This window comes from Poecilia reticulata, linkage group LG1 (genome assembly GCF_000633615.1).
Source record: "Poecilia reticulata strain Guanapo linkage group LG1, Guppy_female_1.0+MT, whole genome shotgun sequence".
NCBI lineage: Eukaryota > Metazoa > Chordata > Actinopteri > Cyprinodontiformes > Poeciliidae > Poecilia > Poecilia reticulata.
The window spans coordinates 16,529,542-16,546,900 of record NC_024331.1 but is presented as its reverse complement, the minus strand read 5'-3'; the positions used below and the strand labels follow the sequence as shown (position 1 = coordinate 16,546,900).

Genomic DNA, 17,359 nt, shown 5'->3' with positions numbered 1-17,359 from the left:
ATATATATAACTCAATGGGGAGTTTTCTAAGTCCATCTGCTGTGATTCTTGTCCTGTCTCAACAGGTGTCATTAATCGTAATTCAGCGTTAGAGGTTCACCGAAAATCGGTACCCAGGAGCAGCTGTTGGATGGTTTTCAGTCTCGTCGGCTCATTTTTCAATCCGTGAATGCACCATGGTGAAAACACTAAAGTTAAGTTAACGTTAATGCTACATATTTAATCATTAAGCAGGTGGCCAAGGGTAAAAAAAAGTAGGAATGAGACGCTCAGATGTGTAAGAAGATATTTGGAAGGAACATTTATTTATGCGTCATGTCATTTCCTTCAGGCTGTGAGAGAGCGAGAGAGAGCAAGACTTGCTGCAGATAGCAGGGCGGCTAAACAGAGAGCAGTGAAGTTGCTCTGTCATCTTTTTGAAAATTCAAGTGCTGTCATAAGTCTATACTTGTTCCCATTTAAATTTCCTATAATTTGAAAATAAAATGAAAATATAAACTTCAAATAAATTTGCTTGTTTCAACCTCGTTTTACAGTGATTCACACTGTGATTCACACACATCATGTAGCCTCTACTTCCTAATATAAAAAGGAAAACATCTCCCAACATGAAGACATACAACATGTTTTAAATGCTGGTAAATACAGCTCTTAAGAGAAATCAGAATCAGCGTAAATATGTACCGGCAAGTGAAAGCTTGAGACTGTAAGTCAAACACAAATTTCGGATCAGTCCAAAGTTGTTTGTAGTTTGATTTGTGGCGTCGCAGCAGCATATTTACCGGTAGTTGCCTTTCTTGCTGAGCTGTTCTTTGAAGTGACCCAGGGTGAGGCAGTGGGTCTTCATCATGCTGCGATAAGGAATTTCCTCGCCACAGAAAAAGTATGTTACAACCAGCTCCTTAGACCTGAAAATACAAAGTAAGATCAGCTTTTAGATAACTACTTAAAAGTTATTATCTTTGGTTCTGGTGGTGTGTGTTTGTTTTGAGGGAAAATGGAGGCTTATGGGTGTTGTACTTAAGCAGGATTAATGTTGAATGACTAAGACAGCAAATCAGGAGAAGACAGCTGCTCATTACATGAAGGACGTGAGAACACCTGGGAGGAAACAGAGAAGCCCACGTTTCTTGACCAAAAATCAAATCTCAAATATGAATACGTACTCTTCAGGGTTGGTTTGAGAGGAGCCTGCACCAGTTCCAGCAGGTGGATGGCTCCTGTCTCTCTGAAGGCTGCTAGACGTTGTTGAATGCCTGTTAGAGAGACGTGATATTGCTAATGGTGAAAAAACAAGTTGTTGTTCCAGGAAAACTTTTTATCCGTCGTTATCAGTGGCCATGCTAACTAGCCTTAGCATTTGTGGCAGGCTGTGTGGTGGTAAACCAGCTACAGTGTAGCAAACAGCAAGGGGGAGAATATGAGCAGCACATACACAAGAGTGATTGACAGCGCTAAAACCCTCCTCCTAGCTTATTTGGTTGTTTCTGACTGAGTATTTCTGCAGTTAGTACTGGGAGCACTGGGAGAAAACAGGAGCTTGAGTTTCACAGATTATCTTTCTTATACTGTCACAACGTAGTGATGACTTTGATCATTTTAAAAAGCATGTAAAAAAACATGTTTTGATAAAAGTTACATACCGCAGCTCGAAAGGAATAAGATTTTCTTACCTCTGCTTTGGTGGCTTGGAAACCTCTTCCAGTCTGCGACAAGCCTCCTCAAGCTGTGCCAGGGTGTTGGGAGGGGGTAGAGGTGGCATAGCGGGATCCTGGATGAACGGATGGCCGGGGTGATGGCCACGGAGGTGACTCCCGTTGCAGGTGCCAGCACCACCCCAGGTGTTGGTCCTAGCAGGCAGGATCTTGGAATCGAGAGGACTGGGCTTCTTTAGGCCTTGAGTGCTGTTGGATTGATTGAGGACAATGCGGGTCAGTACAGGACATGACTCAGACCTTTTGGCCGTACAGGTGGCATTGCGGCCCTTGCCTGTGGGGCTTGTGCTTGCCCTGCCTCTCGCTCTCCAGGATCCACTGCCAAACATTCTGAGAGCGGTCGGTGGAAACCATGGGAAGGCATGGTGAAGACACACCCTCATCGGAGGCCTTCACTGGTCGTCTGGACAAAGTGCTGCAGCGACTGGAGCGTTAAGCAGGGAGTCATTAGGGCTTTTAAATAGCAAAACACAATGACAGATATAGGTGGGATAGCTAGGATGCTGCACTCACGCAGGTGTGAAGTCGGAGTAATTGGCACCCCCTTGGGGGCAGAGGCACTGCACGCGCTGAGCCGCTTCGATCTCAATCTGCTCCTTAGTTTTGGGCCCAGCATGGTGATGGTGGATGTAGTGGTGGTGGATGTGCTTCGTGGACTGCCTGCCTGTCATCAGAACCTTAGCGGACCCTTGATAAGCACCAAAAAGAGTTGCGTGGCCAGACGACACCAGAACGCCGGACTGCTCCGGGGAGCGGGAACGTGGCGAGTGCCGGACGACGCCAGGCGACTGGCAGCCGGGCGTCTTCAGGACACGGGAAAGGTGCTCGTCTAAGATGGCCTGGGGGTCTTCCTCACATTGGCTTGCGGACGGCAGCAGGGGATGATGAAGGGAGCTGCTGCTGCTCAGGTCGTTGCTCTCCTCCCTTTCGTCCTCCTGTGACCCCAAAAGGAAACGGCGATTAACCCAACAATAATCACATATTGTTGAGGAACTTCTCTGTCAGCTTCCCATCGACTTCTCTCAGTCGTCCTGTGAAGTCAGCGAGAGCAAATGCCTGAATAACTTGATGTGAGTTTTCTCCTTTGCTGCACTGTTATCTTCCCCAACAGGCTTTGGGTGCGCTTCATCTATAATGCAGAATCTGCCTGTGCTTCACAAAGAAACTGGCACTACACATATTCAGCAAATGTGCCACTGGAGAGTAACTAAGTGCTATTTGAAGGCACTTAAAGTGTGTCTAGAAACATAAGTTTGAAAGTTCCTCCTTCCAAATGAAATAGGAGAGAACACAAAGGAAAAGTGAAGAAGCAGCTAAATCCAGACAAACTTTGCAATCCCACGGCGCGTACCCTGTTCTTCGTCATGCTAAAGCTGGCGTAAAGGCATTTGTACTGAAGTTTAGAACTGCTGCCTGAAATTAATTGGATCCAAGTTGGAATTTACAAAGTGGGAGGCATGCTTTAAGTAGCTGTTAAGACTATTTTTGAGGAGGCGTAGCGCCTGGCAGAAATATTCACACTCCTTAAACGTTCCACATTTTTGCTGTTTCACAGGATACGGTTCGTCTGTGGAAGGATGTGTTCTGGTCAGATGAGGCTAAAGTTTAACTTTTTCTACAAACGTATAAAATTGTGTTGTAGAGAAATACGTTGGGCACAGCACCCCTACTGTAAAACACGGAGGTGGCAGAAATGTGGCTTAAATGCATCTGTTACAATGGCCCAGTCAAAGTCCAGACCTAAATCTAATTGATAAACTGTGAATAAACTTGAAAAATTTATATTTGCAAACAACTATGCAAACCAGCCTCACTGACCTTAGCTGTGTTTTTCAAATAAGAATAGGGAAACATTTCTCTATGTAAATGAAATTTGGAAGCAACACATGTGGTTCTAAAGTAGACTTTGTGCCGTTTCGTCACATAAAGATCACTAAAATAAAATATGTGAAAAGATAACACTTCTGGAAAAGCCCTGTATTTGTAAATGCTCACCTCCTGAATCTGCTGCAGCCTCTCCTCCAGAGAGCTCATCGTGTCCTGCTCACGCTTCAGCTTCTCCAGTTTGGCGATGAGCTGGGCAGCAAAAGCTGAGGGCTCGACTGGGGTCATCTCCTTAGGCAGCCGGTGCGTCCTCTGCGGGATAAACAACACAGGAAGGGGAAGGGACACCTTAACAAGTGTGCAAGTGTGGCTACTTGGTGTTTCGGATGGATGCAATATGGTGCACTAATCCATTGCCCTTGCCCTAATCCTATCTCGTTCCAAAAAGCCTGCTACTTTTCCAAAAAAAGGGACCTAATACACACGCCCTTGCCCTCGAGCTAACCTGAACCTTTCTTGCTGCCCATCCTGTCCCAGATCTTCTCATGCCCAGTGCCCTTGGCGGTGCCAAGCTGCCGGGTGAGGGGAAAAGACGGGGGTAGCAGTAGCGGGGTAGCAGTTGGTCTCGCTCGGAGGGGAGGCCCCCTGCCTGTACCCTCTGTAGCCCGACCAAACCATCAGCAAGGCAGCCTCTGAAGTCAGCACACTTCAAAGGGCCCTTGTCAAACATCAAACGCACACTAGGGGTGGGAGGGACACGCGGCTTTAAATCTCCGAATAAAAGCCAGATATCGACGGAGAAGAGAGCGAGTGTGCGCGTGTGTGAGGGGGGGTGACAAAATTAACAGCATGAAGGGAGAGGAAGAAGATTGAGATGTGTGTGTTTGTGGAGTGGCATTGGTGGCAAAGAAGGGAGGAGAGAGAGTAAGAAGACAGAGGAGTCAAATTCTGGGAAGATCTGAAGGAAAGTAGTAATTTATTTCCAGGCTGCATGCAGGGCAGCTCAGAGGTACTCTAGTCACATTATCCTCCTTTTTCTTTAACTATATGCGCTGGCTTCTCTTTCTCCATTTCATACTTTTTATTTTTTTGTTATTTGGCACACTGGCTTTCTTGATTTTGACTTTTTTTGTTGTTGTTTCTCTCATCTCTTTGTAGACACGATAAAGGGAAGAAGAAAAAAGGCAAGCGGAGCTGCTGGCAAAGGAGCGCCAGCCCTGCACGGGGCCCCCGCTGCCTGGGGCTGGTGCATCATGGGAGACAGAGCCATCTCCAAATCAGGAGGGAGACATTAAAGAAGAGCAAGTGGAAAAGAAAGAGACACAAAGAGAGAGAGAGAAGGATAGACTGAGAGAAAACTGGGAAAAACAAAACAAAACAAAAATGCATGCACAAACGCACACAAACACATACCTGTGTTTGGATATGGAAACAAAAGAAATGTGTGTTTATTTTCCTTCTTCCTAATCTGTGCCAACCTGTTTTCACCCAGTTCTTTAAACCATCTTGCAGCAAGTTCAGCAGGTCAGAAAATATCTCAAATCAACCAACCTACACTGTCTGGGTCACACACACAAAAAAGACATTAAACCAAATACAAGTTCTTGAGGAATTTCTGGTCTGTAATCTGACATGACGACTGTTGGCATGTAGTGATGGAGACAGAAAGATTTCAACTATTTCTATTATAATAGCCACAGAAGCAACTGAGTTAGAAATATAACAGAGACATTTAGACATTAGAAGTATGCAAAGATATTTATTTTAAGGATTTTTTCCCCCTGGAAATATACAAGGAATTGAATTTGTCATACTCTGAAAAGAAACTGAAACTCAGAATGTAGATTCCAACAAAGATTAACTTACAGGAAAGTGGGGTAGCGTGACTTGGCCATTGATCTTAACGTTACGATGCATCTCTCGTTGCAGCTGCTTCTTGCTGCACATCTTGTAAGGAGGGATTCCATCTCTGCAATAAAAGCAAAAGATACCAACCATTTAATGTTGTAAAAAGTAACTAAAATCCAATAATAACCAAATTTATTTTTTGTAATATGCTGATCACTGTATCAAAATAGCTCTGCAACAACTGCGCTGTTTTTGTGTGCGTTTTTTTAAGCTCATTTAAAGCACCATGAAAGAATACATAACAACAACCAATGTTTACTTTCATAATGTTGTTGTTTGTGTTTTTGAGATGGGGTACCATGTGGTATTTGTCCCATCACTAACAGTGAAAGTGATGCAGCGAAAGATTGAAAGCAGAGAAGCAACTGAGTTTAAATTTTCAGCTCTTTGGTATCCTTTATGCCTGATTAACATGGTTGGTGTTGTTAGCACAGCTAGCATCAGTGCTAACAAATACCAGTCTCCTTATTCGCTTCAGGATTCAGACGCTTATCTTTGCTCTGAGGTTTTCAAAAGCTCCATCTGAAACAAATTTCATTACATAGTAATTTCGTTACAACTTTTCTGTCCAGGTTACTGTAATCCAATTAAGTAATCTGTTGTTCTTGGCCTGCTCTCTTACAGCCTGAATGAATGACAGGCACATGGAGAGAATATGGTTTGATTTAAAATAGCTTCTTAAATCTCAGTCTTTATTTTCATTTAATACCTCACTGATAACGAAAATAACAACAGAGTCTTCACTCAGTAACAGCTTCCTCAACAAAGAGTGTTGTAGTCAGCATAACTTGGTATCGCTTGTGTATTGTGCATTAACTGATCTGAAAATATTCAGATGTTTGAGTTTCAGACTGGCCACCGGACAGGACCCCGTCAAAATTTACAAATTCACTTCAACACAGGATTTTTCAGTGCATCTCAGGCATTAATACAACCAAACGCTCAGGCAGCTCTTTAAAGTCAAGATAAATACAGAAACACAGAACGAAACTTAAAAGAAAAAATGAGCTAAAGACAGCCTTTCTGATTTATCTACTCTGTTATTCAAATTGAGGGAAAAAAGAGAGAAAAAAAAAACAAAAAACGCAGCTTTCAGGATCTGGTTAGTTCGAAGCTACAGAAGACTAAAGCAGCATTCCAAACGGTGCTCAAGTTCTTTTCGCTTTACAGCTAGATGAAATAGAGGTGTTTAGCAAGCAACACTAAAACTCTCTGGACAATTAAGAATTTATTCTGGGAATCTAATCCTCCAGTTCTGTCTGCCGGCTTCCTCCAGTCAGCTGCCACTTACTCTCGGCCAATTATTGCGGCCGCTTTGGCCGCTCAGAAGTGTCTGACCTAGCCCAATCGCTACTTTTTTTCTGCTGCCTCTTTGAAATCTCACACTCATGCACATATGCACCCGCTGCCATCTTCGTTTGGCAAGCGCTCCGCAGCGAGCCTCTGATCTCTGCAACATCAAAAGGCTGGTTTGTAAGATAAGGTAATGTTTGAAGTTGGTGCAGCAGCATTCCCCAGCGTCCAAGTAAATCCATAAATAAGATATAAGCAAAAAGAGAGGAAAAAAAAAATCCCACCCTTCCACCATCACCCTTTCTCCTCTTTCTAAAATCCATCTCTTTTTGTTCTTTTTCTGGGAAATTAAGATTCAAATGTGCTGACCGTCTTTTAACTGCTAATCAAGCTGTCCTCTGGAATGAAAAGGAGGCGAGGATGTGCTAAAGAATACGACTTTGACAAGTGACGCTGTTCAGCAGTTAGCTCATTCGTTTTATCTGAGGAACTTTATCACATTTAACACCAGAGAGATTTGATCATGGACACACGGCTCGCAACGTGACCTACGCTGATTCTTCTGCCTCAAATTCAACGCTTCCCAAACTACAACCTGAGACTACAAGTTGTAACCCCCGAAGGAACAGGAAGTAGCCATGGGAAACCCAACCTGAACTCCAAAGTTGGCAGCAAACAAAGCTTACCAACTCCTCCCTGACCGACCTCACTATTTATCAAAACATCCCAGACCATGTGACTGGACAGCAGGAGAATGGCTTCATGGCCCTCACTTTTACGGGGATCTCCTATTCAGCGGTGCAAGTCATTTTCAAAGCAGCTAGCCACCCTCTTATCCTGCTAAGCTCCCCTCACCTAACAATAGGCTGAAAGCGATTCGGTTAAGCCCTTTATACTCCGTGCACTTTATTTTCTCACTCTCTTGCTCTCGGGAGCCTCGCCACTCTTGCTTACAACTCTGGAAGATGGAGGAGAGAAGCTGCCTGGGTAAACTAGACTGGCCAGGAGGAGAGAGGGAGGAGAAGGGGTTGGGAGTTCCTTACGTCTTGCCCCGGGGTCTAGAAATGAGTAACCCCCGTGAAAGCCTCGCAGACACATGATCTCAGCACACTGCGGAGGCCGGTGGCAGGAAACCGACCCACCATGTGAGTAAGCCGCCTTTCATTTGGTGCCAACATTTTTTTCAACAAGTTTGTCTTGAGACCCAAATGGACAAGCCCCCCCACACCCCTCTTTACTCTCCTTACTCCTGCAGGTCTTCAAAAGGGAAAAGTGATTAGATAATATGAAAAAAAAAAAAGAAGAAAAATGTCTGGTGGCAGAAGGGTGGGTGGGATGAATACATATCAACATTGAGGAAATGAGGCAACGCCCCCACCCACATCAAGATGTCTTTTTTTTTTTCCTTGTTCCAGCCTGCAACACATCAGAATAAACTTCAAAAGGCCTTCAGACGTAATGACTTTCCCAGAGTTATCTCCCCTGAGGCCATAGTAACAACTGCACATTAATAGAATTACCTGGAGTCAATCACAGAGGATAATTAAAATACATTACACACCATTATTCTTCGGCAACGCAGTCCCCTGGCCCCAAGGAAAAGCTAAACCTGTTGGATTACAAGGCCAAATATTTTTCTTTACACCCCTGGACGTTTTCCTGGAAAGGTGTTGACTGACTTCTGGCCGGGGCTCATTCAGTTACGATGGAAGTAATAAATTGCACGGAGCTTTGGCTGCGATCGGCTGCATGAAAACGAGCCTCCCCAAAAACGCTGCAGTTTCATCATTTTAGGACCTGCACAAAAGCTCAACACTTACACACTACTGTCAGTCATCGACAGAGAGTCGTCTGTCGCTGCGTCGCTGGAGATCTCGCTGTCGTTGGCACTGGTGGCGGGGGCGAAAATGTAGCCGGAGTTGATGAAGTACGGGCTGACGGGGTCTCCTCGTCGATGGGACCTGAGAGAGATCCAAAGATACGTTTTTAACGCGGTGTCCTAATAAAATTGGGTTTAAATGGTCTCAACAGATTTTCGGCTTCAAAATTCCACACACCATTTTTACGGATTCACCAAGAAATCGGACCTCTCTTTCTTTTGATTGGTGCAAAAAGATGACTGATGAGTCGAGGGCTGAGAATTTTTTTGTTACTTATTAAATTCAGCAAAACCAAATACTCCAACCAGGTTTTTGGTCAGTAAAAACATCAACTAGAATATAATTTACTACCATCAAAATCAAAGAACAGGTGAAACATTTTGTTTCTCCTTTTGTGCAATAGAGCTCAAGACCAGAAACAGAAAAAATTGGGATGAGAAAGTCAGACCTCAAAGAAAACAGAGGAAATTGATTTCAGGCAGTAAATGCTTGATCTCTGTTTTTATAACATTTGAGAAATATGAGTAAAACTCATTCATCTAGTTTGGTTTCATTTTCTGGATGCTCCACAAATGATGGAGTACAAGTTGGCTGCATTTTAAGTGAATATTTTCTTTTTTTTGGCCCACAGACTAAGTCAAATCAGCTTTAAATAAAAGTATAACACACCTAAATTTGATTCTAATCCAGATTGGGTGTCCTAGGGTAAATTTAAACCCTTTAAAGTGAATCTTGGATCTTTACTTACATGCTTTGCTTTAATAAAAAAGTTAATGTGGTAAATCAAATCGATGTAAAATGCATTTTCCTTAGATTTTTTTTTCTAGACCACTGCTTCCCAAAGTTGAAGTGAAAAATTAGCACTTGTAGGAAACCTCTTTAAAAATTAAACTCAGGCTGCTGCTGCTGGTGTTTCAGGTGTCACTGTAGTCCTGTTTAATTGACACACTTTGTATATTCTATTATTGCGGATCAGATGTCTCTTCCGCTGTTCTTAGGTGGGTCAAAAGCTGAACCGTTTGGAAACCAGAGCTCTAGACAACAGAAACTCAAATATGTTTTCACCCTCCACTTCCTTCTTCTCCATATTTATCCATATGAAAACTAACCAAAGCAAATGTCATGCTCGCCAGACTTCAAGACAGAGAAGGAAGGGTGAGGTGACACAGTTTGTTTGCTCTCTTTCCTGCTCCTGTTGGTGTAAAGTCAAACAGCTCTGAGTTCGTTTTGCTGATGTGCTCTGCAGATTTCTGTAATTAGAGCGGCCTGTGTGAGAGGTGTCCAGGAGGAAATGTGGCATCAGCGTTATTCTACAGGTTGTTGTTTACTTTCATATTCTTCCTCTCTAACATGTAAGGACTGCAGCCTTTTGTTGGGGCCCAGACTCCTGATCTCTCCCACTTTCACCTTCCTGACGAATTTACTCCTCCATCTCTCTTTGCTATCAGCCAGCCAAGCCCCCCCCCTGCCACCTCTTCCCTGCCTTCCTTTCTAAAGTCTCTCTGTCTCTTTGCTCTCTATCCTGCTGTGTTGCATTCCTGCTCCAGGAGTGAAGGGGTGGACAGGGAAGGAGAGGAAGGGGGAACTTGAGCTTTAGAGAGGGAGTGAGAAGGAGAGAGGGAAAAAGGGGGAAGGAGGGCCCCTTTCTTTATGAGAATGCCTTCTGCCGGGAGAGCTGAGGAGAACCCCAGCATGACTAAAGCCGTAGGCCCCAAGCACAAATCTGACCTTTGGAGGGTCCACGCAAAGAGTCAGGTATTTAGCACAGCTGGGCTCTCTGCACACCCCCCTCCCCTACTCCCCATCTTTCTTTTCTTTCTTTTATGACCCCCCCCCTCCCACCCTTCCTGTTTTCTCCCTCTTCCCCTCCTCTTGTCTTTCTGTCTCCTTCCAAAGCATGCTTAGTCTCTGTCAGACGGATTTTCCCCCCCCTCTTTCATACCAAAGAGATAAAAGCGCAGGACAGAAATGAAAGAGGAGGGAAAACACTGACGCACATAAATCCATTGCGGAGTGGGATCTGCGGTCGGAGCGGCGGAACTGAGACGAGGATGTTTTGTCGTGCCGTTCCACCACTTTGGAGTCTGGGAGTGTTGGAGGTCCCTCCGAAAAGTGACGAGAGGAGCCTGTGCAGTGGCAAAATTAGTTCCACATGTTTGAGATGGAAATTGGTTGACCCACAGAGATGGCGAGGGGCAGTGGGAAAGGGGGACGAAAGGGTAAAACGACGGTCTCCCTTTCTCTTTCCCTCCTGCTATTCTTTTTAAAGAGGAAAAACAAGAACACGGGAGATCACACCAGGAAAGCAGGATATGCCCACATGTCAACAAACCCTGCACTTATTGGTTCCCCCGCTCTCCACATGGCCACTTCCAAGCAAATGAGCAACTGTTGTTATCTCACATCTGCTCCCATGAAGGGCAAAAAACTCTCAGGGGACAAACTGGAGTCAAGTTATTACACTCAAATGCCATCATTACACTACTTTTTTTAATTACTTTTGCACTATGCATGTGCCAGTGAGGGATTCCCACGGTGTGATAACATTGAGTAAAAAAAAAAAAAAAAAAAAAAAAAAAAAGTAAGAACGTCACGGTTTTAGAGTTTCAAAACAAAAATGTACAACATGATGTGACTGCTTTTTTCCCCCAGCAGCTTCACGTTTCTAAATTGGTTCTTTCTAGAAATATGAAAAAAGATGTAGCAGCTGTTCACCAGCTGACCAACAGTGTGCAGCCAGTTTGCTGAGACATTTCACTACATAATTCATTCATTCATCTCATTAAACCTTAGAAATGGTTCACAGAGAAAATTCCTGCAGTTTTTAAGCTGTAGCTTGTTTAAAATCTGGTTATATCTACAAATTTAGATTAAAACTTTTTTTGAAGTCCTACTGGAAACAAATTTCCACCATCACTAGGAATTAGCTATGACCGTTTTCATTCCATAGAGCCTGTTAAATACTTTAAAGCACCTGAAGTTGAAGTACAATAAAAACAGGAAGCCTTCCTTAAGCCAGCAACAGGTGGGGAAAGGGCATCACTGCACTACTCTATGCTCTATTCAGTCGGCTAAAACTTCAGCCTCCCCAACACTGTGGCAAATCTGGACTTTTCAAAACGTCAGCATACCTTTTTACCAGCAACAAACCCATTTGACATGAAGGGTACAAATGATCTACAAACTTGGCATTTTCTAGCCAAACAAGAGTATAAAGCAGCGACTGCCTTTCAGATAAGACAGATTTGTTTGGTCGAATAAGAAAGAAACAACTTCTTGAATTTCCTTTGATGAAGCCTCATGCATCCAGTCCAAGTTATGGAAAATCTTCTTGGCCTGAAAAGATTGCAGCTGTTGGACAATGTGTGGGATGACTTCTTAAGATAAAACGCAAATGCTTTCCACACTGCTCTGCTTTCATCTCAGACCAAAAGAGCGATATCTGCAAAAGTAATTTTTTTTTTTGCTCTTTTTTTTCTTAAACTCTGTGTTTGAATTTCCAGACATTAAATAAATTATGTGGCAGTAAACAAAATTTATAAAGGCTCAGAGAGGGCAGATTATATATATATAAATAAAAAAAAAAACTATCATCGCACTGCTTCATGTAGCTGTATAACAGTCATGAGGTTTTGGTGTCTGAATTCATTCCTGAACCGGAGGAACGGTTTCAAAGCGCAGGAAACTTGAGCAAACCAGCAGAGGGCTGCCTGCAAGACACCATTTACTTAAAAGGAAGGCTCAGATGCATTGATGTTCTGTACCCATCCCCGCCCCCTCCACCCCTCCAACCTCTTCACTAACTGCAAGGCAGGAGGGCACAAATATACAGGCATGTTCCTCTGAGACCCTTTGATCATGTGGCTTTAACTCTGTCCCCTAAATCATTTGTGAAATAACTAAAAATGCACCAATCTGTCGTCCACGGATCAGAATCAGCCAATTTTCTCCTGCGCTGCTCTGATCGGTTAAAGGCAGGTCAGACACATCAGGACTAATAATTCCCACCATTTCTAGTCTTTAAAACACACCAACCGGCAGCTACTTCACTACCTCACTAGCACATACATAGTGCAAAAGTAAAAAAAAAAAAAAAAAAAAAAGTAGTGTAATGATGGCATTTGAGTGTAATAAGTTGACTCCAGTTTGAGTACTTTGAGTACTTTTAAGCTGGATACAATTCTGATAAAGGCTGCATATGTTTTGAGTCATAAGCCGGGATCCTTCTGGACACTTTTCTAGTCTGTGTTAGAACCACAGCAAAAAATTTAAATGGAGAGATCAGGCCTCAATAAAAATAAAAAATAAAAAATCTGAAATCAGTACCAGGACAATCCTGATGGGTTCAACAACTGGCTCTTTACTCAGCAGTGGTGATCCTGGCTACATACAGTCTGCACAACTGAACGCATCAGACAGTCCTAACATGTGAAAGGTGAGCAGGAATGCAAAGGTTACCTGTAGGTCTTCTCCAGCACCTCAGCTGCTGTCCGGATAGTAGCAGTAGCCCTCAGGTTCTTCGCAGACAGTCCCACCACAGACCCCAACGCTTTTGCCTTCAGGTCACTGCAACTCCACTCCTCTTCCTCCATGAGAGGAGGAAGATATCCGCACATCAGCTTGAGGCTGCCCAGCCCGCCGTGGTTCATGTAGGCGGCGTTCTCGCAGCCAGTGCGCACGTATTCGAGGTATATGTCAGAGGTCAGGAACATCTGGTACGCGTTCTCCTCCATGTGGGACTGGATCTCCGTCTGCGCCTGGTCGAACATGGCCGAGTCTATCTGCTGCTTCTTGATACTATCCCTTATGAAGGTCTTGGTGGCCGGTTTCAGCTGCTTCGCCACCACGCTGTTGTTCTCGATGTACCGCTTGAAGATAACTTTGGCAACTCGCAGCGTTTTGGTATCCTTTAAGTCCATCTGCCGGAAGCCGTTGCAGGCGAACCAGAAGTCCAGCGCGTCGACGCAGCGCTCCCGCTCCAAGAAGGTCCTGAACAGGTGAGCGCCGTCCAGGTCGCCGAGGAGGAAATGCAAAGACTTGGTCCACCGAACGAGCGGCGAGTCCGGGGACGCGCTGCCCTCCGGCTCCCCAAGTCCATCCTCGTTCCTCCGCGGCATGGAGCCGACAAGAGCAGCGGCGGCGGCAGCGGCGGTGGGGAGATCTTTAACTTTACTCTGGGCTCTCATTTTGCCAGATCTGCTCGGGTTGTAGCATGACGCCTCTCCCTCCTCCCCCGGCACCGGAGGACGGGGAGCATCTTCTCGGAAGCTACCGCTGATGTGCTCCGTGAGCGCCCTGCTCATGGCTCCGGCTGCCTGTGTGAGAGTGCCGCCGTGGTGCCTCAGCTCCAGCTTCCAAGCTCCCCCCACCCCCCACCTCCAAAAAAAAAAAAAAAAAAAAAAAATCCTCCTCACTCACTCTCTAAAAGCAGCGGGGGAGCTTCTCAGCTCCTCTTCACTCTGAAACACAAAGTATTGATCTAATCAAAGCCAGATCCTGCCTGAACTTCAAAAGACAGACATCAAGTAAACAGTCCCTTTCAAAAAAAAAAAAAAAAAAAAAAAAAAGAAAAAAAAAAAAAAAAAAAAAAAAAAAAAGAAAAGAAAAAGAAAAGAAAAACTAAGGGTTCACAGATAAAGGGAAAAATGAAAGCCCTTTTTTCTCTGGTTTCATTTATCTATTTATAACCTAAATGAGAGATCAACTGCAGCCCACATTCTCTACGTGCATTGATCTGCCACATCAAAACCATTTCAGCAGAATAATCATCTCGCACACGGTAACTCTCTTCATAGAATCGCATACTATAGCGGCTTACACGTGTTCTCCTAACGAGTCCGTGTCACAGGCTTCAACTCCAATTAATTCCCAATCACACAAGACCACTCACTTCCACTTGTCCGCACAGACTCCCTTATGTGCACCGCAACGAACTTGAGCGGAGACGTATCTGCACCGTGCGTGATTATTATCAATCAGAGCGGGTGATTACAACATGTTTTTACAGTCCGGAGACGTGTCTGAACTACCAACGACTAAGCTGATTCCGAGGAAGAAGAAGAAGAAGAAGGAGGGAGGGAAAAGCTAAGCAAAAGCTACTAGGATCGGGAACTTCTAAGAGACCGTAGCCGCAAGGACAAGTGGAAACGGATGCCGAAGTAACGCACCAAACAGCATGTAAACAAAACACAAAAAAAGGAAAAGAAAATGTGACATACCATGGCAGAGTAGATCGGAATAACGCCCATGAAAAGTAAAGGGGAAAAAAAAGTTGAGCTCTTAGTCCATTTTTAGATCAGTCCAAAACTCTCCGAGTGGTTATATAGTCCCCAATAAGAGAAGAAATCAGCGACGGGCGGACTTATACCAAGGCTCCGCCGCGCCACATGCACGTCAAGCAAGCGCTGGTAGTTTAACGCACTCTGTCCCATTCAACAACTGACCTCAGAGTAGGCAGGCTCTTCGCCTATGTAGATCGCTGGGGGTGTCAAAAATCTGAAAGAGGGTGGAGAAGAAGAGGGGTCACACGTTTTGTTTTTTTTAAACCCAGTCAAAAGAAGAAGCAACACCGCCCGACAAATACTCGTTTTTTTTTTAATCTTAGCCACACATTCATACATTCATGCACTCCCTCTCGCTCCTTAGCAAACGCGCGCGCGCGCACGCACACACACACACACGCGCGCACACACACAAGCTTCTTATCTATCATACCGTATTTCTCGCCCACAAACAAGGAACACAGCCCACATTTCTCAACTTCAAAGCTGAGGAGCAGCACATCAAAGCGGCCGAGAGAGGGGGCCTGTGGAACAGCTTCCCTGCACAACTCACCATCCATGTTGCCGCTCTGATTAGAAAACGTAAAAGTGAAGTAAATACGGTCCCAAACAAGCAGTCTTGGCTTCGCTCCCTGTCCTATCCCTCGCATTCGAGAAGTTTAATTCAGTCACAAATAAAATAAAGCAGGTTGTTTGTTCTCCTCTACTCCTCTTTTTGTCTCCGCAGGTAGGTGTTTCGAGAAGTCATGGCAGGCGGTTGAAATCCTCCCGGCTGTTTCTACACCAACTGGGCTAAAGGCTTAAGTGCGGACTTCAAAGTGAAGAACCGCTGGCCTGGTCCCGGAAGAGACATAAAAAAAAAGCTGCATCCAGTCTTGACAATTAGAAGCAAAATAAAGCAAAAAATTAACCACCGGGGGGCGAAATAATAACACTCAGTACATGATTAACATATTAAACTGTTTTTCCATGCAAATTTCTACTATCAAGCGTCATAAGTGAGGCGTTCATGAGGGTTTATTAAACTTTTACACACAGGGAAGGACTACGTTGTCTGCCAGGACCTTATCAAAGAAAGCAATCTTCAGCCAACTCCCTGAGGCTTTGGAGCTTCAGAAGTATTTGATCCACAGCGCCAGTACTATTATTCTCACTGTCTTTCTGTTACAACACAAAGTTTCAACAGGGACACAAAGCAAACAAAAGCAACAGTATGTTGACTGTGACCTCCTTAAGTGACAGGAGAAGGGTTAGCACTCGCCGCCGCATTTTATTTTTTACAATGGTCTCTTTTCTGCTGGCTTTTATCATTATAACCTGCCTAATTAAAACTTTTCTGATATATTTTTATTGTACAGTAGCGGTTCTTGAATGAATGGTGCCCTGGGCAAGAGCCCCTCCTTATAGATCCCTAGCAGCTACAGCTTATCAGAACAACAAGGAACTAAAAAATGTGATTTGCATGAGAGGGTTTTTCAGTCGAGATGGACAAGGTCAATATGTAAACGCTGTAAAATCATTTTGAATAGCTTTGACTTGTTTTTTACAAGCGTCTAAAACTAATAAATGCCAAAAAAGCATTGAAAATCCTCTTTGTTTGGGACTGGAAGTAAGTTTGGGGAGTGGACTTGGCCTCCAAATTCCTCAGGTTTCAGTACAATCAAACTTATGTGATGTTCAAGCAAGTTGAATCCAAGTGGCAGATGATTCATTTCAGTGAATTATTTAGTTTTTGCTCCCTGTGTTTTTACACGGCAGAATTGCCTGAACTACAAAGGGAAAATGATATATAATGCATAAACATTTGGGTAATATAATGGGGACATTAGTTGAGCTGAATTCTGTTTTGGGCCTTCATGTGGCCTTGGACCTTAGCACTGGCGTACACAATGATTTAAAACTTATTCTTTAACTTTTGGGCCCTATTTAATAATCCTGTGGAGTGAAACTGTCAAATAATTTACATATTAGTCACAGGATTTTAGCCACAAAGATGTGAGTGTAACACACTCTCCAGTTCCACATTCAGGGGAAAATGGCACAGCATGACATTTTGATTGAAATTGGACACAGAGCAAAGGCAAAGAGCTGTTCTCTAGTCTTTTAATTCACATGACTTCCCTAATGTCATTGTGACAGAATCTTAAAGAGTGGGTTAGACAGTGATCCAATCCCATGGTACTTCAAAGGCTATATTGTCCCTTTGATGTTGAAAATCAACTTTAAAGGAGGATATAATTATATAAGTCAGCGGATTCAAATTCACAAAACTCCCATGATGGTACAGGACAGGACAGCTAATGAAATCCAGCTTCTCTGAGGTCACTAAAAGATGATTAATTCATGCTGAGTTTTAAGAAGCAGGGAAAGAAACATAATGTAAAAACAACAATGTGCGCTTAAATTTGTGTGAAATATTTGCCCCTTAATTCATCCACTTTGGCAAATATACATCTAC

At 43.9% G+C, this 17,359-nt stretch overlaps 1 protein-coding gene across 6 annotated transcripts in view; it reads right to left on the bottom strand.

Annotated features, from left to right (window-relative positions):
- LOC103463737 (axin-2) overlaps window positions 1-17,359 on the bottom strand; it is a 95,908-nt gene that overhangs the window by 3,748 nt on the left and 74,801 nt on the right. For 3 of the 6 annotated variants that reach the window (XR_001776815.1, XM_017305987.1, XM_017305986.1), the window contains exons 7-16: window positions 14,839-15,115; window positions 13,079-14,079; window positions 8,561-8,701; window positions 5,406-5,508; window positions 3,711-3,851; window positions 2,229-2,650; window positions 1,990-2,139; window positions 1,674-1,904; window positions 1,167-1,256; window positions 783-908 (exon numbers count right to left, since the gene is read on the bottom strand). Coding sequence is in view for 5 of the 6 variants with exons in the window: in XM_017305987.1 (XP_017161476.1) it covers window positions 783-908; window positions 1,167-1,256; window positions 1,674-1,904; window positions 1,990-2,139; window positions 2,229-2,650; window positions 3,711-3,851; window positions 5,406-5,508; window positions 8,561-8,701; window positions 13,079-13,923 (2,249 nt within the window). In the remaining variant the exon portion in view is untranslated. Of the gene's footprint in view, window positions 1-782; window positions 909-1,166; window positions 1,257-1,673; window positions 1,905-1,989; window positions 2,140-2,228; window positions 2,651-3,710; window positions 3,852-5,405; window positions 5,509-8,560; window positions 8,702-13,078; window positions 14,080-14,838; window positions 15,116-15,454; window positions 17,317-17,359 lie in introns of those variants that run through there. The other 3 variants (XM_008407300.2, XM_017305998.1, XM_017305991.1) reach the window with 3 other exon arrangements.